Genomic DNA, 24,037 nt, shown 5'->3' with positions numbered 1-24,037 from the left:
GCATAGGACAGCCCTTTGCCAAAACACAGAGCAGTACGTGAGGAGACTGACAAATTCATACAAGTGTCAGTTTTACTAATGCCGTCTATTGTTTGCTACACTGATGAAAACCAGTTGTGCCCATGGTGAATTCCAGCATAGCTGTCCTGCTGCTGAGTTACTAACCACGGGCTCTAGAGAGCTGCATCTTTAACTGAATGGGTTTATTAATACCCTTACAGTGTACCTATGTGATCAGCAAGTATATTTTCACCCGAAGCCTGTAAGAATATAAAATTACTGATTTTTCAGTGCCCGTGTTTACAGAAGTAGCGGTGGACACACAGATTCCTTCACCTCAGTAAAATGTCTCCAATAATTGGAGTTATGCAACAGTGACAAAGAGACCGGACTTGCGGATTTGGCTTAGAAGGCTTAAAATCTTCAGGCATTAATTCATGAAACTCTCAAATCCTGGATACTCCAATGACTATAAAGCACAGCAGATTCATGTTTAGTTTTTACTTAAGGCTGATCGTTTCAGGAAATAAAAAGGCTCACTTTGAAAGAGATTTTCAATTCTTTTGCAATTGTTATTTAGGGGTGGGAGGGTAGGTAGAAAAGCTACATGTGAAACAAATCAGGGACTAAAAATCCATAGCTTTGTTTTGAGGGTATAAGAATGGTTTATTGCCGCTATTTAGCTCACACTAAAGGAGAAGAAACAGGACTTTCTAGAAGGGTTTCCCCAGCATTTTTATCTGACTGTTCCAGGATTACAGTCCAGCGTGTCTCTTCAAACAAAATACCTGTCCAGTTATAATTTGACTCTGATGAAAAAAGTGCTAAAATGGCAGAGTTTGGAATTGCTTGAATGTATTTTGTCACTTAAGCCGAGCTCGTTCACATTCAAAGCTAAAAGAAATTCTCAGTTGCATTTAGGAGAGTAAACATACTCTTACTTTCCTGTCTCATGTTTAAGGCATTATGTTGAAAGCAATGTGCACTAACCTTTGGTTTTATATCCTTTTCCTAGCATTTGTTTTACTGGGCAAAATTAAAGGTCAATGGTCCTGAACTAGTCAAGAGTATTATTCTAAATTCTCAGTCATTGCCACTTCTCTCTCTCTTTCGCTGCTTTCAGTAATACAAGGCTTAGCTGCCAAAGTTTTAATTCTTTATGTATGAGAAGAATGGTATTTGCAACTCTTTTTGCATTTCAGTTACATAGTTTTGTAAATTTACGTAAAAAGAGTGAAGGCATCAGCAAAAGGCTACTTGCTTATTCGGAGTTGTTCATAGTGTAGAAAATGTAAGTATAACCATCAACCTGTTTTTTCCCTGTTCTTATCCTCGTTCTCTTTTGTGTTTCAGAATGATCGCTGCTCAAAACAGTAGCCATACTAAGTGAACAGAGTGGAAACATATGGATGAAATTCTTACCATGCACTGAACAGCACGGCGTCAAGCGCAAAGCTCTGGGAAAATGTCTGCTTGCAACACTTTCACTGAACACGTCTGGAAACCTGGTGAATGTAAGAACTGCTTCAAGCCCAAAAGCTTGCATCAGTTACCCCCGGTATCTGAAAAAAAAACCCTCTCACATGGAAATCTGAAAACCAATGCAAACCAAAGTAACAGCCATCGTGGGAGAAATACAGGAAATTTCCGACCACCTGTGGCAAAGAAACCCACTATAGCTGTGAAACCCACCATGATGGTAGTAGATGGGCAGGGCGTATGTGGTGAAATCAGCACACCGGATCATTGTGAGAATAAATCAGTGCCTGCAGGTTGGAACCGAAACAAAGCTGTCTTGAACAAAAAACCACTGAACAATAATAATGAAGACGAAATTGAAGGTTATAGCCATGTTCATAGGCCTTATGGCAACAATGATGGTGTAGGTAAGATACCAAATAACAATAATAATGGACTGACAGAAGTTTTGAAGGAGATTGCGGGTTTGGATACCACACCTCAGCTAACTGGAAATGAAATGAACTCAAGAGAAACCTTCTTGGGAAGAATAAATAATTGTTATAAAAGATCATTAGAAAGAAAGATCCCTCCAAGCTGCATGATGGGTGGAATGAAGGATTCACACAGCAAGCACGTTATTCTGAGTGGAAGCACTGAAGTAATAAGTAATGAAGGTGGCCGTTTCTGTTATCCAGAGTTTTCTAGTGGAGACGAGAGTGAGGATGACACGTTTTTTGGCAGCATGCAAGAAGAGCATGAGAGCTGGGATGAAAGTGATGAAGAGTTGCTAGCAATGGAAATTCGTATGAGGGGCCAACCTCGCTTTGCTAATTTTAGAGCTAACACCCTATCTCCTGTTCAGTTCTGTGTTGACAAAAAATGGAATACTGTGCCCCTTAGAAACAAGTCTCTCCAGCGGATCTGTGCAGTAGATTATGACGACAGTTACGATGAAATTTTAAATGGTTATGGGGAAGAGACTGTGATTCTTTATGGGCAAGAGAGCATGCAGAGCATGGTGTCTTCTGATTCTACATCTCCTGATTCTTCTTTGACAGAAGAGTCTCGTTCTGGAACAACCAGCAGTTCTTCACAGAAGCTCTGTAATGGAGGGTTATCTCCTAGTACTCCTCAGGACCTCAAATTGATTGAACCAGAATATGAAAGTCTTTGTGATAATCAACAAGTGAAGGATGTGTCAAAAGCTCCCAGAAATGTTCCAAGAAGTCTAGAAACTCACAAGGCAGTCCTTGCGCTTCGACTGGAAGAGAAGGATGGCAAAATTGCTGTGCAGACTGATAAGCAAGAGAATAAAAGTTCTTCAGATGTTGCTGGTCAATCTGTAACTATAAATTTGGTGCCTGTGGAAGAGCAAGCTAAACCTTACCGGGTGGTGAATATGGAACAACCGGTTTGCAAGCCATATACTATAGTAGATGTATCAGCTGCCATGACCAATGAATGTAAGGAGAATCAGACCGAAACCTCAGAAACCAAAAATACATCATCTAACCCAAGCTCACCAGTAACTCCAGGCACACCTATTACATCCTCTGCAGCATCACCTGTACGAGTAAATGCTAATCTGAAAAAATCCAGTGCAATCAGATATCAAGAAGTGTGGACTTCTAGTACTAGCCCAAGACAGAAGATACCTAAGGTGGAGTTAATTGCTAACAGCTCAGGACCTTCTGTTCCTCCCAGGAAGACAAGCCACAAGTCAGCTCCTACTTCACCTACAGCTACAAACATTTCTTCAAAAACTATCCCGGTTAAGTCTCCCAATTTATCTGAGATAAAATTCAACAGCTACAATAATGCTGGCATGCCACCTTTTCCTATTATCATTCATGATGAGCCCACTTATGCTAAGAGTTCCAAAAATGCTATTAAAGTTCCTATTGTAATCAATCCAAATGCATATGATAACCTGGCTATCTATAAAAGTTTTCTAGGGACCAGCGGAGAGCTATCCATCAAAGATAAAACTACTAGTGTAATAAGCCACACATATGAAGAAATAGAAACAGAAAGCAAAATGACTGAAGCCATAGGAAGTAAACCCACGGAATTTTCCCAAGTGAAGGGGGTGACTAATAGCTCTGAATGCAGGCTGGGTTCTGTGGCTCAAAAGGTCCAAGAGTTTAACAGCTGTCTCGGTAAAAGTCAGATATCGCCACAGAGAAGTCATAGTTCTGACCACAGCTCCCCATCAAGAGTTCAAAAGACAACACAAGAGCCTGCAGCAAAAATAGACGTAACACCAGAGGCTTCTGTTGGCAGCAGCAGCGGTAGAGAGAATGCAAGCACGGTGCTTTCACAGATTGTGGCTTCTATCCAGCCTCCGCAGTCTCCTCCAGAAACGCCTCAGTCTGGACCCAAGTCTTGTAGCGTAGAAGAACTGTATTCCTTACCCCCTGATGCAGATGCTACTAAAAACACCCTGGTACGACCCAAATCGCTGTTTACGTCACAGTCTGAAATAGAGTCATCCAAGACAGTGGAAAACACTGCCATTAAAATGCAGAAAGAGTCACTTTCACAGCCAGTTGCCACTCACTCTCCAAAGCCAGTGAGAGCCATCCCAAATACCACAAGTCCCAAAACAGAGCAAGCGCCGCCATTTCCTCCTCCGCGGTCCACTTCTTCACCCTATCATGCAAGTAACTTGTTGCAAAGACATTTCAGCAATTGGACCAAACCAAACAGTCCCACCAGGTCGACAGAGGCTGAGTCAATCCTTCATTCAGAAGGTCGCCGAGCTGCTGATGCGAAACCCAAACGCTGGATATCATTTAAGAGCTTCTTCCGCCGCAGGAAAACTGATGATGAGGAAGACAAAGAGAAAGAACGAGAGAAAGGAAAATTGGTGGGTCTTGATGGAACTGTTATACATATGCTCCCCCCTCCTCCAGTTCAACGTCATCACTGGTTCAGTGAGGCAAAGTCAGACTCCAGTGAGAAGCCGTCGATTGTTTTCATGTATAGATGTGAACCGGCACAGGCTGAACCAAAGGCTGACCATCAAAACAAGAGTGGAGCAGAGTCTGCTATCGCTGATGCACTAGCAAAAGACAAAGGAGAAACACAGGAAAACTCTCCAGAGAGCTTTGAACAGAAAATAGCGAGCCATTCATCACCACCTCGGATTCCCAAGAAAATCCCCAGGTAATCTGCTCATCTTTTTTAGTCACTTATTCAGTTGTGAACTGTCCTGTATATACTGCTGAAAAGGGAAGAAATTAAGGAGTTTTGTTACGTTAAGTGTAATTTTTTCAAAATATTTTCAGTAACTTAAAGTATATTGGATATCAGGATAAAAAAAAAACAAACCAGAAACAGTACCTGAAATTTGGAGTTTGTATTGCAGATTCACTAATATGTCACGATAGCCATGTTACATTGAATCAGATACATTTTCCTGAACTCTGGTTTAAGAAAGTGTTCTTATGTACAGGAAACTAAAGAATTCCTCTGCAGAAATAGAAGGCAACTATTGAAAAGTATAATAGAAAGTAAAAGATCTGTGACTCATAAAAGGTGGTGTGCTAACTTTATCCCACGTGCCCAAGAATACAAGAGATGCTAATTAACTTGATGCTACACTGCAACATCACTGCAGCACTCCCAAAATAAACCATGTAAAAAAGTAATAATAGAATTAAATTATCTATAAAATAATCTATCTCCGTTTTGCAAGGCCTTTAGCGATGAATATACGTTGTCCCCTAACAGTATTTGATTCAGTAGAGCTGGTTGCTCCATTTCTGCCTTACAATTTTGTTCAGGGATTTCATTTTTAATTTTTTTTCAAATCAGAATTTACTAAAATGATTCGTTGTTTCAATTTCTGTGAAAGTATTTGGCCAGTATATATTTATTTTACTCCTATGAGCTATGAGGTAGTTGAATGTTTTAGGTTTGTTTGTTGGTTTAAAGGTCTGTCTGTTCCTTTATCAAGGGTACACATGCTTTCTTGGTTGTCTCTGAACACGAAGAACCGTGTTTATTTCCAGATATGCATTGTTTTCAACATACCACTGAGTTCCTCCAGCTCGTGACAATGCATAACCTAAGAGGGCTGAAGACATTTGTTGCAATCAGTCACGTGGGCATAGTATGCATTTCCCTGAGTATAGACCACAGCTGTTGATGTATTAGAATGTCTTCCAATGTTACTATACAAACCAATTCCAAAATAGCTTCAAACTTGCATTATTTAATTCGTTATAACAATAACCTAGTGGTAGGAAATTAAAAATTTTGTAAAGTTTGAGCTATGTGTGAACCTCAGAAAATGTATCATGGCAGTGTTCTTTGTTTTTCTTTCTCTGTTGTCTATACAAGAAAGTTGCAGTGATTTTTAGTTAAAATGGTTTTAAAGTTGACTTGAACTAATAGAAATCTCAGTGTGAGCATAGTTTGAGTTTACCATAAAGTGATTGCTTCTTGCCTTAAAGTAAAATAACTGTGTCTTAAACTAACCAAGAATGACCATTTGCATATAGAAGTGTAATTAAATCACTCCTATATCACATCTTGGGAACACTGATACAGCATTCTCATGAAGATCAGGACTACTTCTCAGACTGTTTGGCTTTTGTCAGACATGGACAGCTTTGGGTTTTGTAATGTAAGGTTTTGATAGGGTTTATCTTAGTATGATGTAAAGCTGGTTTCTGTAGATTTACATTTGAAGTAATTGCCCCAAATACAAGATGGGATGGTCTCCGAAACCTTAGTGTACTGTCTGTTTCTGCAGACTTGGATGAACTGCAATCTCAGGGATTTTATTTAAAAAAAAACAAAAAACACCTACATGAAAATTAACAATAGGGTTTAAAAAAAATCCCAGTACAAATTGTGGGTGTGAGTTTCAGAAAGATTAAGCACTTCCACAAACTATCAAAGTCAGCAGGAGCCGTAAGCATTCAGCATCTCTGCAAGATGTACAGTACCACAATAATACAGGGGTGTGGGCAATGACAAAAGGGGGTCTCCCTGTGTTTACAGTGCATATTACAGTTTAAGGCTGAAGACAGTGGGGAATGTACCCAGGGCTAGAATAACCCTTGATAGGAGTCTAGTCTCTCTAGACTTACCCTAAATTAAATGGGGAGTAGAAGGCAGCTTTAGAGAGCAAGTTAATGAATTGGAGAAGTTTGTGCTCTCAACCCCGCTTTAGAGGAACCCATTTTTTCTGTTTATTTCCAGGGGAACCTAGAGAAAATGAGGTTGTACCAACATTTTTTTTTTTAGCAGCATTACCGACTACTTTGCCATCAGGAGATTCACTTGCTCCCACCTCCTTAGTGACCCGCTCTTGTGCTGGCAAGACAGTTCATGTGGTCATCTGTGGTGAACCACACTGGGGAAGTGATCCAAGTGAAAAACATCTTTGCGGTTATTTTTCAGCCAGATCAATTTGCTGATCTGACAGGGGGACCAGTCAGGAAGGAGCAGCTGCTTATCTCGGTGGTAAAAGGGCAGTAACAGGCTAATGGCTGCCGTCATAGTTGGCACTTGTTCTTAGACTACCCTAGAGATGGTGCTGTTATAATGTCTTATATTTTTGCACTGTTACTGGAATACCTTCTGCCCTTACTATTGAAGGCAATTGGTCATTCTGTCCTGTCTCATCCACTTATTCCAAAAAGTATGTTTACTCTTCATTTTTCCACAAGTCATGATGATACTGGCTAAAACCGTATCTCACAATTTTCCCTGGTGAAAATTAGAATTTTCCAAATGTTAGAACTGGAATTTCTTCTTTCTAACAATATTGTTCTATGGTTTCTACAAATTTAAAAGAAAATACACTGAGGTGCTGAGAAATACGTTGTGGGAACACTGGACAGTGGATATCTTTATCCTTCAGTTATTATATTCAGTTACCTTGATGCAATTTGATGCCTTAAGTTATTTGGGTTTTTTACTTAATTTTTAATATTGTTAAAGAGACCAAGTGAAACCTTATAAAAGCCTTACAAAACAGACGAGATGCTATACTTGTTTTGTGTTAACTCTTCAGGTATTAGTAAGAGGTTAGTGTTAACTGAGGCTAAAATATGTGCATGGAAAAGATGTTCAAAATCTTCAGTTAAGCTTGCAGAGGCTTAGAGGAAAACAGAAGACATGAAGATAGAAATCAATGAATGTGACACTTTTCTAACTGAGAATGCCAGCAAAAGCTCACTGAAGAACCAAACTGATGACCTGGAAAATAAGATAAGCTTTAAAAATGTCAGATTACTGGGGGGTCTTGAAAGCAAATTAAATGAAGATACAGTATTTCCTTACTTTGCAGTGTAACATAGCTGCTAACGATTGATAACATAACCACAAAACAAGGCTGAATGTATTTCAAGTTATCACTAGAAAGGTCAGTTTTTCCTTTTGAACAGCACTTGCAAGATACGCAGTTCTCTGGAAAGCTGAAAACCATCTCTCTGTTATACAAAAGAACTTGGTATTGTTTTATCCATGTCATTGTTTCTTTCTGTTTGATGCCAGGATGCACATATGATGGTTCAAAAGGAGCTAGCAAATACTGAGGTATTAAATTTACCAAAACTTTGTAGATGCATTAATTTTTGCTAAAATTCAGCAGTCACATCAGCTTTATCATTAATTGGAATGAAAATCAGCTGTTCTTAGAACACCTGTAGTACATGATAGTTGTTGTCAGGCAAAACCTAAAATTGACCTCTAAAAAGATAACATAATATTTCTGGCCTAAGTCATTGTAATTGATAAAGGTGGTACAGCACAGTGTGGAATCCACACAGGGGTTTAAAAAAAAGACTCTTCAAAGGCTGTTATCTAGTGGATCAGACTGTTGCTATTGGAGTTTCACAAGATAAAGGTTTCTCTTCTCCTTCATTGAGAGATCACTGCTTATACCCAGTAGCAGCTTTTTAGATTGAGACGTTTCCTAAAAGAAAACTGCAGCACAGCCTTCTGATTCTTCCTTTCCTATCTTCATAAACCACATCAGAGCTGAACTTAAACCTCATTCAGCACTGTTTTAGATGGCAGTGCCTTTGTACATCAAGGTACAACTGATTTGTGCACAGCCATTTCCATTTCAGTTACATATTAAACTGAATAGTTTCCTTTCAAAGCTACAAGTCAGCCATAACTTTCCTTTATAGGATCTTTGGGCCAGACTTGGATGAACTAAAGGTAAAACTGTATGTTTACTGAAATACTTCCTTCAGTTAGTGAGCTCTGTATATTCATTCCATTCTGGTTTAGGTAAGAAAGCATTTCTTCATAGCTAAAATAGGGATTACCAATCTAACTCCAAAAGTGATGTTAACTTTGTCAGAAGGATTTGAAACTATGCTAGTAATTGATACATATGAGTTCTGTTGTTCCATAGCTACGGAAGATTGCTATCCTGTTGTTTTATCTTGCTTCCAAAAGGAGTGAAATGCTTAGTGTGCATGTGTATATATATATGTGTTTTAAAGATTTGTTTTTTTCTTAAAAAACATGCTTCTCCATTGCAGTTACACACTACATCAGCAATTTGGGTTCTTTTAAGGCCATTTTTTGTGAAAATAGCCCCTGGGCATTTCACTGGGCACTTTCATGGGCTCTATACTTATCAGAGGACACAGATATTAAAGCTTTTGGAAACGTCTTGTTATCCTTCAAGTCTTACCACAGTGCCACACTCATTGTACAAGCAGTTCACCTGGAATAACTTCCAACCAGACTGCAGCTCCTGAAATTAACATAAATGTCAGTGTCAGATGAGAACCTTTCAGAAAATTGGCCAAAGACTGGCATGGTTCCCACCTGCCATGGAAGCATTTCAGTAGTATAAGTGATCCCCAAATGCTTTTTGCTGTGCTGATTGCCTTGAGGTTGCTGACGGCTGTTCACACTGTTTGCTTTAAATTACAGTAAGCCAAATGTGATTTCAAGAATCTGAGTTAGGCATCAAATTTCCATGTACAGGCAATGGAGAAAGATAATTCCAGTGAGGTGATTTAGATCACCAAGACTTAAAAGGCCCCGAATGGGTTATCTCTTCAGTGGGTTTTTCAGTAATTTCTGTTAATGCCACTAACTTATTTAAGGAAAAAAATATAGATGACTGGGGCTAGAGGCATGCCACAGTGCATATCATCTGGGGTCTGGATTGAGAACCTGAACAGCGCAGGGAATGGAGCTTACGTGTAGGCTCTCTTGATGCAGTGGGACAGGAGCCATGAAATTACTCTGAGTGCTCTGTGTATCTAGAGGAATATGAATGTTGTAACAGATTACTCAGTAAAAACAACTGGAAGCATTGTTCTTCAAAAATGTGGTCATATGTTAAGATCCAGGTCACATCCAGAGACAGGCAGGAATAACCACCACTGCCACATTCCACTTTCTCATTGTCATTGATCCAATCCTGCAGATTCCACAGCTGCTTCAGAAACTGCTTGAGAAGAGAACAAAATCTTTTAAATCACAGTAGGGCTCTGTTTAAAACAAAGTCCTTCCCAGTTTAGAGGACCTCTTGTATAAGTCCTAAGGTAAGGTTCTCGCCTGAATCCAAAATCTTTTAAGTGTAGCTTGCATAAATTGGTGAGGGGACTTGAAGGATATCTGAAAAGACAGTTCTTTCTTGAGCAAGTCTAGTGAAATGGGAGAAATTCTCATCTAAAAAGTTCAGGTGGAACTATCAACTCCCTCTTCTCCCCAAATCTATCTTGATTTGTTTTTTTCTAGATACCAGCAAGGTTATTTACCTTATGCAGCAGTGCCTAACAATGCTTTTAAGAGCATTAGCCTTCTATCTTACACTGTTTCATCAATGAAAAACTTTTGTGAGATTTTTCTCTAGAATATCTCTATGCTAACAGAATTGGAAATTATGTATGTTCATTAAGCAAAAAGTTCGGTAACATTTTATGTGAAGATTTGTAAACACTGAGGACTGTTAAAGAGCCAAGTAGAAGGGATTTTACCATTTATTATTTTATAAATTTAGATTAAGAAATTGTAAATCATGTATTATTGTTCTTAACTCCTCTAATACAGTCTGTAAAATGGAAAGACCGAGAACTGTAAGTGGATAAAGAAACATTTTTTTTTTTTTATAATGCACAGTTAATCTGTGGAACTCATTGCCATTAAGTTTCACAAACACTAAAGAGCTTAGCAGGATGTCTTTACTGGATTATCGAATGTATTCCCATTATCCATGCAAACATTGCATTATACAAGATTTTTTTTAAAAAAAAGGAATATAAATTCTTATGCTTCAGGGATAAGCCAACTTCTGAATAATAAGAATTAGGAATAAACTTTGACTTAGTTATTTCAGATTGTTAGTTGAGAAGTTTCTTTCATTTTCTTCTTAAGTGACTATTTCTGGCTAATGGTGGTGATGAGGAACTGAACTGCATGAGCCACTGGAATGGGTTTTCTGTACCCTTAATGTACTCTGAAACCTGGGCACTGATCATCTTTGCTCAGTGTTTTGCAGAAATAGTGGTCTGTGTTCTGAGTGGAAGTTCCTGTGTAAGGTGGCTTTTGACCACCCTCAAGCCATTAACCTCTCTGCGTTTTTCCTCAAGTATTATTCAGTCAATTTAGGCTTTATATTAGCTTTATTAGCATAAAAGTATAGGGCCTGAGGGGATCTCAAAGGGATCTCTTTGGAACTAAATATATCTACAAGTTCCACAGATTTCATTTGTGTAAAACTAAGTCATCTTCCATGTCAGGCTCTCTCATCTCAAACTGTACGACTACCATTGATTATTGCTTTGCTGTTGTCCACTCAGGGAGGAGATTAGAGTCTCAGCTGGGTCTAAGGCCATATCAGCTTTTCTCTGTGTTTCTGTCATTAATTTCTGCCACTTGGATTTATGTGCTGTCTTACACAGAACTGTACTCCCTTAGCTTGACCTCTAGATCTGACCCTAATTCAGGAATGCACTCTCGGAATCACTTCTTACAAGTATTCCACTGCATCTCCCTCATATTCATTGCTGTTTATTAATCACTCTCATTGAGAAGGTGTGCTCTGAATAGAGGACAATACAGGTCACACAATAGCTGTGATTCCACTGTCCTTACAAAAATTAACACACTACGCAGCCTGCTTTCTGGATTCTTACTGTTCCCAAAAGTCCGAGGCAAGTTAGCCCACATCATCTTTTGGCTATCCTCCAAAAACGGTGTGAAGGAGGAGGGCCTGAGGGAAGGAGTTAGGGGTATTTGTCCCTGCAGAAAACAACACTTTTAAAACAATTTTGAGCTTGTATGTGAATGACAAGTATGTGAATTTAGTGGCATGTTATCTGAAAGACAGTCATTTTTATGGCAAGTTTTTTTGCTGCACATAATCTCAGCTTTTTAGGAAAACAAATGCATTCTCTGTGTGCGGAAGGTTGCTCCCTCCATTAACTGAATAGTTGTTTAGTTTCAGCCACATGTGCCCAAGGAGCAGAGTTCTCTAAGGTAATTCATTTCCTATGAAGTTTGTTTTTGAAATAAAAAAGGGAAAAGAAAAAGGCTTGGACAAAGGAGGCTGCGCCCACTATGGTAAAAGCTAAATATGTGCTCTTATGCAAGGCATCAAAGAATCCATCCTGGCAAAATATCTATAAATATCCCAAATAAGGAGATAGCTTTAAGTATCACTTGCTATCAACAAGCAGATACGAAGTTATCGGGCTTTAATGGTTCTAATCTCAGAGAACTGCTTGTTTTATCAGCTGCTCTACTTTTCTCAAAAACTAGTAGTTTTAACTGTTTAGACTATTTCATGAAGCAAAAGCAATTGGGAATTTGGTTCTTGTAGCTTCCTGAGTGAGGATGTTTTCCCCTTTTGTTCCTTCTGCGTTCTGTCTGATTATGTCTGTCTGTACCCGCTGATTACGGGTTGGCATTTTGCTCGTTGAGTCACTGCACTGCGTATGTACGCTTGATCTCTCTGTCTTTACTGTTAAGCTACAGGGAAGCATTTCCCCACAGATTTCATGGCCTGACATCTAATTGCTGTGATTTAAAATGTATTAGGTTCAGACGCTAAAACTGGTTGGAATACAGATTTGAGATACTCACTTACTTTTAACAGTAGGTTGGTCTAAGTTCTTAAAACTCCTCTTGAAAATTGAACCTGCTTTTCCTTAACTAATTAACTTGACTAAGACCATAGTTGTCATACCAGAACAGTGATGTAGTAGACTGTGAACTATTTTTCATCCACGAAGGCAGTGGAAGAGTTAAGAAGGCAGGGCTGTAACTAACTGGTTTCCTGGGGCGCTTTGGCAAGTCCCTGGGACCAACCCCCTCAGGTAAACATTAAGGTGCAGTAGGTGTATCACTCTGTGCAGAGTTCAGCCCTGTTGCTTACAGCTTGCACAACTTGTAGCACATCAGAACACTGTGGAATCAATGGCTCGCCAGAGTTTCAAGACATGATTAAAAGACTCAAGAAGGCCCTGAAAGAATTTCCTTTAATGGGGAATTGTGTGAGTGAGTACAGTGGGTGAGTTGGTATTTTTTTCTTTCTTCCTTTCTAGCTGTTGGTTTACTTTGGCAAAATGCTTCTGAGCTTAGGTTTAGTGTATGTGCTTGCATGTGTCTGGTTTGGAGAATGAGTATGTTCTGTACCTCACCAATCAATACTAAAAAATTACTTTGAGATATGATAATTCCTGGTTTGTGGCAATGACAGAACTGTAAAGCTATCAGAACCTATTTCTTCCTAAAGAAAACATTCTTATTGAGGAATGCAGGTATGTATATTATTTACAGCAACTACAAGTCTTTAATTTCTCATCATCTTGAGAGCCTTGTTACTGCTTTAATTTTATGTATGCTTTACTCTGAAATTATATTAGGTTAACACTTTAATGTGGGTATATTTATGGCACATGGAATGTTCTTCACGCCATTCCTATGCATGGTACTAAAAATGAACAGAAAATTTTACGCTGATTAAAGATTACATCTTTTTGAACTTATGCCATTTTTTCTCTTTTACTAACAAGTTCTAATGAGTTTTGTTTGTATCAGCCTGCAGTTAAAATTCATGAGTCCGAGTAGAAGCAGCATGTGCGCACTGCACCATACATGGGGTCTTGTGTTATGCAAAGTATTGGCATGTTTTAATCCTTGTAGTCTGGGATTGCTGGAAGATTGCATATCATGATTTTCAGTATTTTGGCTTTGGCATAGAGAGACACATGCCTGTAACTTACGTTAACTCTTTGAGGATATAATCTCTCTTTCCACTGTAAGGATTTGTTTTACAGAAACTCAGCTGCTCTGCCTATTCAAAAATGCATAATTTTTGTTTCTGTTCATCAGAAGTCAAGTTTTAAATCTTTGCCACAAAAATTAAATATCTGTACAGATATATGATGTGGTGATCATCATCTGAAGGAAGTGCATTACTCCTATCCCTTATGGAAGTCACAAGTACTTAAAATTCTTGCTGTTCTATTTGATCAGGCAATAATGAGAACTAGTGAATAGGACATATGCTCTTGAGATTTGGCCTATAATGACTATTTGTTTCCGTGAGTGAGAGAGCATAAAGGCACAGAAATATTTTTGCTCTGACATGTTTTATGTGGCATATTATTGATAATTGCTGCTATGTTTTCAATAGGATTGGGGTTTTTTGAATAAGCCCAAACTTTTTTTTTATATGTATATAACGCATAATTTTTAAATCATACTGCAATAAATATATTCATGGAAACCAATTGAATCCATGATTTTCACAGTTTTGTGCTATAAGTAATCACAGTTTGATTAAAACTTCATAGCTAAGAGCAAGCACAGAGGAATGTCATCACGGCCTTTTGCAATTGGCCGAATGCAGATGGATTTTAATCCTGGAGAATTTTATATGGGAAATAGATGACCAGCTTAGATGAGCTACTGGTCTGTTTCCCAAAGTGTCGGTTCCCAAAATCCTACCAGTATATGAAAATGTATCATTAAAGTTTTATGCATTTATTAGGACTTAACAGCCCCTTTGCTATACCTTGGTAACTTTGATTAAAGCAAAATTGTTCTGATTGCTAAAAAGCACCTTAAACTCTGCTGCTGTCCTGCAAGTCCTACACGTTTTATGCAGAATCATGCCTGCATATATATGTGTACGTATGTTGATTGTAGTCAGCTGTAAAACATTTTATTATCCCTTTTGTATGAAAGGCATGAACTACTACATGTTACTATTTCAGTCAAAAGTTGTTTCTTCTTATTAAGGAAAATAAATATTGTAGAAAGTTGTTCTTAAAAAAAGGAGGGCAAAAGGAGCTTATTTCTTTACCAGTTCATTCACTTTCCTGAAGATACTTAATGCCTAATCTGGTATTTTGCCAGTAGGATCTAGTACCCAGCTTGGGTCTCCAGGTGATTTTGTTTTGTTTGTTTCAGTCAAGTGCCCGATGATACGACACTGGAGGATTTGTCCCCCCGTGTTCCTAGAGCCGTGTTTGTGAAGCAAGACAATGGCGGCAGCGCCTCGGTCATACCAGTATCATCTGTCCGTGTCCCACAAGGGGAGGAAGAAAAGGAAGAAGCTTCAAATTCTCCTGACTTAAATCCTTGCAGTGCTACATACAGCAATTTAGGTAAGTGTATTCTCGTAGAAGAAAATTTAAATTAGATCAGATTTTGGATACATTTCCAGGCTGTGAAGAACCTTGTCTTCTGAACAGCTTGATATGCTCTCATAAGGTTAGTTTTTAAAGACAAACTTTTTAATATTAATTTATAGAAAACAAAATTGTCTCATTCTGAGATAGACAACCAAGAAAGTGAAGATTCAACAGACTCAAAGGTTTTCTTTCCTATGATTTTAAAACTATCTTTTAATTGCCCTTAATGATAAACATCTCAAACACTTTTAAAAGACACATTGTTTTATGTATTTGGAGGAATTTTTATCAAACAGGTTTAAAATACAGAGCAAATTACCTAATTTTCTTAGAAACAATAAGTAGATTTCAATATTTTTCCAAACTTCAACAAAAGATAGGACTTTTATTTTAGAGCATCAATAACTGCAAAAATATTTGTAGTTATCTTTTGTTGCCTAAAACCTTTCTTATCCTAGTCTGAGAGTTTACTTTTGCTCCTTCAGAAAAGTTTAAGATATGAATGTCCTGAAGGTACTGCGCAGTCTATTCAACTATCACTGAATTCCTGACTCATATTAGAAGGATACGTGGATGCAGGGCTTCTCTGGAAGATAAGTGAGCAAGACAAATAAGCATCTCCCGATACATAGTATCAGTATTATCAGCCTAATTTTCTAAAGCATTTTGATTTGAAGTACTGCGAATTTAGGAATACCTACTGCCAGATTTTCTAGAAGAACAAAAATCTCTCATTTGTTTATGTTCAAGAATATCTGAATACAAGTTTTTCAGTAACGCTCCAACCCTGTAAGCGTACCAACTTATTAAGCATTTGGACAAGAGTAAACTGACTGCATTGAGATGGCTCACAAGTACAAGGGTTTGGCATGTCCAGACAGGTTTGAGGGATCAAGGGCTAAATTTTAAACCCTCAGGTGTGTACATTCCTTAGACATTTAGTGATATTGTTGCATTTTTCTGCTTAAATGTGAATTAGTGGTGAACTTATTAGCGTGTTCTGCTAATGAAACACTAATTAGGTATTGTTTATAAAGCATAAAGAGGAAAAATGTCCTGCCCAAGAGTGATACTAACATCTACCAAGAAATTTTAACTTCAAGGAGGAAAACTAAAATTTATATTTTTATGGTGAATTATTCAAAGATCTAATTAATTATTTTCAAGTTATTGAGATATACATATATATCTGTATCTATATATTTTCTGTGTTTAGGACATAGCTACATTACAGATAGAATCCAGGCAGAGATCCAGCTACATCAAAACTATTTATAGCTTGGTTAGCCCATGTTCCTAACCAGACTGACATATAAAACAATCAAGCTAAGGTATCATTTAATCTATGAAATATCACTTATTCCTCGTGGCGAGATTGCTATTTTTTAGCCAGAGTGCTCGTACAGTCAAGGGATTACTTGCATTTCATAGCCAAAGTAATGAAGTTGTGAATCTTCTGTTTAAATCTTTACTCCATTTAGCTCAATTTTCTTATGCAAGATATTACACCTGATGGCAACTGCGTCATCATACAGAGTTAGATGTGCTTCTGTCCATAGATCTCTGTCCTTCCCACAGCATCTCACAAACTGGGAGCAGTAAATTCATGGAAAATACCATTAAACACTGGAACAGGTTGCCCAGAGAAGTTGTGGAGTCTCCATGTGTGGATATACGCAAAACCCGACTGGACATGGTCCTGGACAACCTGCTGCAGCTGACCCTGCCTGAGCAGGGAAGGTTGGACTTGACCATCTCAAGAGGTCCCTTCTAACCTAAACACTTCTGTGATTCTGTGATCACTTCCATCAGTCCTTGTTTTTGTCAGTGTTGTTCCTGTGCGTGAATGCTCCTTCATAAAACCGTGTAAAACTGAACCCCTTAGCATTTTATTCAAAATCTTTTCCTCATCCTTGGGTCACTTTCAGATTTGCTGACACCAAAGTAAATTTTAGGTATGAAAGAGTTAAATTAACTTTTAGGCTTGACTTGGTCTGGCTTGGCAAGCTTGCTGCTTGTTATTAAAAGCAATGCTACCTTAAATGGCACTGAGTTCTCTGGCTGCTGTGCAAACTTTTTTCTGGTTTATTCAAGCAACCTCACTTTCCAATTCAGATAGCTACCAAGAGATTAAGAGGTAGGGATATAGAATAATTCCTACTTGTTTTCACATCTTACACCACCTAAGCAGTAAAATCATATATTTTGTAGAATTAACAAATACTGATGTGTGTAACTGAAAGAAAGGATAATACGAGAATACGTAATATAATTAAGTTACATCACATTTGACTCTTGCTTCAACTGCAGTTGTATCTACAGTTACCTTTTTATAGCTACATACTACAGTTTGTAGTTTGTAAAATATATCATGTGAACATGGCAATTTGCAGCATAATGCACGATATTCACTTTTTAAATACTAATCTAATACATATTCTATGGGGTTTTTTATTGAAAAGCAGATAATATTATGTCCTTTGATAAATGTCTAATCTTCAGTTGTGACATGTCACATGAAATTTTATGAACAGAAATAATGGCAAGCTTTGATAAATTTTCATCTGCAGTCAGGTAGTAGTTTATATCAGATACTGCCCTCAAATATATTTGGTTTTGGCCTGCCCCTGCTCCCACAGGAGTTGTCCTATCATCAGTTTACAGTTCTGCCCACAAAAACTGCAAGTGTGCCAGCAAGTATTTGTCAGGAACCAAATTGCAGAAGCAAATTTTGAGAATAGCTCATGTATAAAATATGGGCTGTATTTGTCAGTTCACCTAACATGTAAAATCATACATTTAGGAATTAAAAAAAAAAAAATTCAGGCAAGCCTTACAACATAGAGGATTCTCCTCTGAGAGTCAGATACAACATAAAAGACTTTGGGCTTTTAGGAAACCTGAGGTCCCACCATGATGATAGGCTAAAAGAACCCAGTGTGTTCCTGGGTGTATAAACAGGAGAAAACTTCAATAGGAGTAGAGAGGTTACGTATATCTCATTTTTACCCTGCAACTGCCACAGCCATAATCAAGCCCTGATGACCACAGTTTAAGAAGAATGTTTAAAAAAAAAAAATTGTACAGGCTCTAAAGAAAAGCTTTGAAAATGCCTAGTATTGTGACAGGCACTTTATAGTGACTAATTCAAGAAGCTGAATCTGTTTAGCTTATCAGAGAAACAGAGTCTGGCTTGGTCATGGTGTGGATGCTCATGTGGTGAGCAGAACTGTGATGAGGGATACCTTTGGTATCAACAATCAACAGATTTAACAAAACCCAGTGGCCGCCAGTTGAATCTAGATGCAGAAACAAATGTTTGAATGTGTAAGGTAGGGCCTGGATGTTTCTTTTTTAAGGTGTGCCCTTATTCTAACAGAAGTTAATTCAGGTAAGCCCTGTAGCTTATGATAAGGAAGACAATAGACTAGATTATTAAAATCCTTTCCTTTACAAATCTTCAAATTTTTCTATCTTTGTCTGAATTTGTTGGGGAAATTGACTTGATTGAATTTGCATCACTGTAAGTAGATTAAGATATTCTCAATATACTCAGGATAGTATTTCTATCATTTAAAAAAGAATAGGTTATTTTATTATCAGCTGTTTTTCTCCTTACATCCAAAGAAAAGGTGAAAAAAGGAGGCAAAGTTTCTAGGTTTTATGATTGTTGACATTGGAAAAAAATCCCAAATCACAGCATCTGCAATGAAGTATTGCCTCAGTCAGTAAGTTAGACCAGGGCAGCGTGCTTTAGCCAGGCTATAAATAAGGTAATGAAATCATTGTTGACTAAAACTGACAGTTCAGTGACAGACAGTGATTATAGTATCAGTCTGATGCATTTTGTATAATATATATTTAGTACAGGTAATATCTATTATATGGAGTAATGGAGGATGGGTAGCAGGACCTGACAAGTCACCAAGGCAGACAAGCTGTTGCATCTGAAGTTTTTAGTTATCTGGTACCTGCAGCCCATCTTACTGTAGTTCTGTGCACGGTCTCAAACTATTGGTGAGAAACTGGAGGTGCGTCATGAATGTTACTTAACAAATGCTAGCTTTCCTTTCTGTTATATATATTATCATTCTGGTAAGATTTTTATCTATTAAATTAATGATAAATGTATAAGCAACTGAGTATAATACAGGATTAATGATCATGTTCATGTAAATCTGTGTACTGAATAATTTTATAGAATAGGGTTGTACATGTACGGCGTTTGTTGGAGTTGGGGCTGTGAAGTATGCTGGTTGCTTTTGCAGTGGCTGGAAGATACTTTTACGCATTTGTGGGTTTTTTCATGCTTTGGTTACTGTTTATCAGTCGGGGTACGAGTTCATTAAGAAGTGATGTATTTTGTACTGGTATTAAAGATGAGTATAACTGATCTGCTGCTTATACAGAGAAATCTTTTCCAGGCTCTGTATTATAATAAAAATGCAGATTGCAAAGGATGATCAATATCCAAGGGGGGGGGGAGGGGGAGTACTAGCACAAGGGTAGAGAGGGGGAATTTGTACAGTGGAGGTGGCCAACCTGTGGATTTTACTTAGTGACTACTTTAATCAGGCTTTATAACTGGATTTTGTAACATGAAATGGGGATGTACTGACATGAGAATTACTGGGACATCTGACTCCATTCCTGGCTGTGGGGAGAAACAGGTCAGCACAAGCTGCCAAAGCCAACGCTGTTGGACCTCTTCAAGATCAGCCCAGCCCTATCTTAGAGTGGGTTTCCTGCAGACACATAAGAGCCACTCGAAATTCCTCTTTCTCGCTGGTTTCCACTGTAGAGAGTCCATAGTTTTGATTTTAGTTCTGTTGGGGTTTTGATAGATGTGGTCTTGGAAGATCGGTTACCCATGTTGTACATGCATGATTATTAATTTTTGCTTCTCTTGGCAATGCAAAACGTGGAATTTTTGCTAAACTGATGTGATAAATTGGTGAATGGCAGAGGTGAGAGTCATTTTGGCCATTTTAACCCTCTGGGTCTTGTTCATTCATCTAAATCCCTGCACTAGGGGATTAGGGATTAAGGAGTACTATAATGGTCGCTAAAACTGAGAACAGCAGTAATAATCATGGCAATAGCCTAGTTACTACTGTGAATACTAGAGTATTGTTTTCAGCTCTGTTTTCTAATTCACATCTTCGCACAAGGAACTTTATCCTTGGATGAGAGATGGTAATGGCATATAATCAGAAAAACGCTTTCAAGAATAAAGGAGAATGTAGGATAGATTACCATGTCAAGAGTAAAATGAGTTTGGAGAAAGTACAGAAGAAACCTGCTGTCATTGGTGTACTGGACTAACATATGTTATGTATTGTAGAGCAGTATACGTTTCAGGAATAGTTCTGTTCAAGGAAGGATGGAAGCATGCAGCGTGTCACCCACTTGGCTTGCTTAATTCACCATTAGTTGTTTTCCCAATTAAAGAAGCATTTTCCTTCACAGTTCTGAAATTTCTTGACAATGTATACTGCTGATCTGGTCTAAGCAAGAAAGATAGATACATGGACTATCAAGAAACCTAAACAATAATTATGCGTGTCATTACTGTAAGAAAAACATGCTTATGGAATATAAATCTGAATTAAACCTGAGCTCAGTGTGTCAGATTTGATAGTTTCATGAGCTAACATAAACAGGTTGCAATGCAAAGGCTGATGATAAATCAGCTACCTGGAAAAATAAAATTTAAATGCCTTTTTTTAGGGCTGATTTAGAGTTTCAGGCCTCTGCATCATGTCTGGAGACTTAAGTATTAATATTTAAATAGCGTAGTGAGCTTCTATAATGGAAGATGCTATTGAACTGTAGAATTACTTAAAGCTCTCTAGAAAGCTGCTGTCTATAAAGAGTTAATTTTTTTCTGTCTTTGAACAGTCTGGAAGCCATTTCAAAGATCTCTGTAAGTGGTAGCCTAGTATCGTGCCTGTTCCTTCTTTTCGTTTGCCTCCCAAGAGTGTAGCTCAGGCTGAACCTTGTAATGTTGGAGAGTCTGTGCCGTAGGTAAGGAAATGATGGGTTTTAAGCATGCAAGGGGAGAAGGAAATGATAGGCAAGAAAAAGAAGCAAATGCTCTGCCAGTACTTGTATGCAAAAGAACATTCTTGTGCCCTTGACAGGGACAAAATTTAAGACAACCTTTTTCTTGCTAGACAATGAATTTAAAAAAATGTGGGACACGCAGTATCACACCAAGCTTAGGGAAAGCTGAGCTGGAAAGACTGGCTCAATGGGCGTGAAAGAAATGTACACCATTAAGAATTCAGCCTAAAAACAGTCCAGATATGAAGCTTTTCAAACACATAATACAGATGGATAGATTTCAATATGGAAAATCTGTTCTTGTGGGGAGAAACTATACTGTAACACAACATGTTTTACAAACTCATTTTCCTCAGCTGAGAATACTTGAAAAAGTAACTACATAATGACTTGTACATGCAGTTCTCTGGATCTTGCCACCCCCACCAGACATTTGCAAAGACAACTTCTGGTTATGAAAACTTTCTTCAATTATGTTTTGATGTCACAGTTATGCAAAAGCAACAGCTAGCAAAAGTCACTGGTTGCAGTCGCAACGCTTTTCTGTATGAATGGCTTTTGGAGGACAGGGCCATTAAAGCAGACAGAAAATAAGAGAATCAAGAAGAAACGCTGTTATAAATCTTACCTTTCTTGGAGAGGGCTTCTGCTGCTACTGCTTGAGATGTGTATCTTGCTCTAACTTGGTTTTTTGCTGTTTCCCTCTAGCATCTGTGCAGTCCTTGGATTAGTAAGTCACACAAGCAACACATATTAGGAAACTGCCTCCTGAAATAGTAGCCTTTCTCAAAACCCCAGCAGTTAGCCTATTTTAGCATAGTGGGGAAGAGGGTAAGAATGAGAAAATAGGCAAGTGATCTTTAACACAGAATGTTGCTAGGGGGAGAAGTACATAGGTCACAGATTTTGTAAGAGTAAGGAATTGTGGAAGACGAGACATGTTTGGACAAGTAAGAAAATGGATACGAAGTAGAAATGAACTTGTCTCAGGATTAAGCAAAAGACTGTGGCATCTGGATGTGTGCATCTGGCATGCAGACATCAATTCTGCTTTTGACTCTGAATCATGCCACTCTTCGTCTCTGCAAAAGGTACCTTTCTGGTAGAGTTCCTGTACTGCTCAACTGGCACCAGTGTTATATGCTGCAGCATATCAAATGGTGAGAGGAAGAGCTGCTATTGTAGAGCACGATCACTGCAATACCAAGATCAGAAAGGAGCAGTAGAGGGTCCCTTGAGTGTTCAATTTTTTTAAGAAACCTTGACAATGATTTGAGAGACATGCAGGGATTCTCCAATATTTCTAGCCTTTGAACATTTTTATTTTGTGGGAGCTAAAAAGTGATGACCCAGGGGAGTAGTCCTACGCAATCTTCCCTGACAATCAGGCATCTACAAAGCTAATGGAATTTCCTGCTCAAAATTCAGTTTTTTAAACATTGGAATATCCAGGCTTATCACAAAATCCATAAGGCTTTTCTGAGGGTTTCTTGAGCTTAAACAAAAGATAGAGATATAACTTTCATTTGTGATGTCGTCTCCTTGGAATGATTGAAAAGAGAATGGTTGTTAAGAATTCAAGAGCCAAGGCTATTCTGTTTGTTTTGTATTTAAAAATACAGTCCTCTCTGATCTTCTGAAATTATGAAGTCCTTTTCAGCATTCTAACCTAGTGTTCCAAGTTTTTGTGCATCCTGGCCAAGAGATTAGATTCTGTAGTATTCATAAAAACTGTAACAACATATCCTAAAGTGTAAAGGAAGCTATCTTTTTTTCCTTTCATACACTGCGAAGTCATTTATTATTAATTATGGACCAAAGTGATGTAATTCAAATCTGAATCTGAGATCCCCCCAGTTTGGTTCAGCGTTCCAATTCAATCCTCTCTTTACAAGGATTCAGCACATATTATAAATAGTCAAATAGTCATAGTGTCTTTCTACTTGCTGTTCCCTTATCAGAAAAGATGCTCAGCTACAATTATACAGAGCATCCATTTCATGTCTGCTGTGTTACAACTGTAAAAATTGGCTTCCTACCTTACCATGATAGTCAATGAACCTCACAGGAGTAGTAGAAAGCTTATAAAATAATTTCTCTGAAAATAGCAGTTGATTATTAAGAGCGGAAAAATCTCATTTTGATATGAGTAACAACTGTTTAATTGTCCCAGAGCAGCGAGTTGGTCATTTGTATTGTCTGTTTATTGTTTTTTATTCTCTCTTATATTATTGTCATTTATTTATTCTTCATTTCCAAGGACTCTGGCAGTTATAAAACATAACTGTCCTCTCTAAAAGCCATCCAAAACACATGACAGGAAGTTTATCTTCCCTAGAAGCACACGAATGTTTGAAACCAGTCTGTCAGTAGAAATCCCATGCTTTCATGTATGTAACCTGCCATTTGGAATCTCTTGACTGAATCTAGATCAGGTTGTCTATGAACATAGTATTGCCAACAAAGGTACCCATGGCAAGTGAGTAAGGGAAATGTATTCGAGAAAGTTGGGGGGGGTGAGTTTTACATTGTAGGATAGAAAATATTTATGTTTTTGTAATCTCAAAATATGATCCTACTCTCACTGAAAGCAGTAGCAACACACTGGTCAACCTGAGTGAAAGTAGGCTTCCTTGTTTTTGAGTGAATCTGCTAGGGCAGTCCTGACTTTCCAATGTGACCGCCGAAGTATCTAAATTACATTATTTGTGTCTGAAGTTTTCTGGTTTACAGTCTGAAATGTAAAGCATCCACCCACAGTTTTAGCACATTTGAATAGGAAGTAAGGAATAATATTACAGTCAATTGACTGCAGCAGGAATTACGGGAGGCTGGGTATAATTACTGAAACTAGAATTTAGACAGAGTGCCAAAAC

The 24,037-nt window shown here is 38.0% G+C and overlaps 1 protein-coding gene across 3 annotated transcripts in view; it reads left to right on the top strand.

The window, feature by feature from the left end:
* PEAK1 (pseudopodium enriched atypical kinase 1) overlaps positions 1–24,037 on the top strand; it is a 72,166-nt gene that overhangs the window by 28,027 nt on the left and 20,102 nt on the right. For 2 of the 3 annotated variants that reach the window (XM_009278836.2, XM_009278835.2), the window contains 3 exons: positions 1,354–4,629; positions 12,848–12,964; positions 14,872–15,068. In XM_009278836.2, the coding sequence (XP_009277111.1) occupies positions 1,466–4,629; positions 12,848–12,964; positions 14,872–15,068 (3,478 nt within the window). In that variant the 5' untranslated portion in view covers positions 1,354–1,465. The remainder of the gene's footprint in view (positions 1–1,353; positions 4,630–12,847; positions 12,965–14,871; positions 15,069–24,037) is intronic. The other variant, XM_009278837.2, reaches the window with a different exon arrangement.

The sequence above is a fragment of the Aptenodytes forsteri genome, unplaced genomic scaffold (assembly GCF_000699145.1).
Source record: "Aptenodytes forsteri isolate BGI_AS27 unplaced genomic scaffold, ASM69914v1 Scaffold258, whole genome shotgun sequence".
Lineage (NCBI taxonomy): Eukaryota > Metazoa > Chordata > Aves > Sphenisciformes > Spheniscidae > Aptenodytes > Aptenodytes forsteri.
The sequence above is the reverse complement of the archived record's forward strand: the minus strand, read 5'-3'. Positions and strand labels throughout refer to the sequence as shown.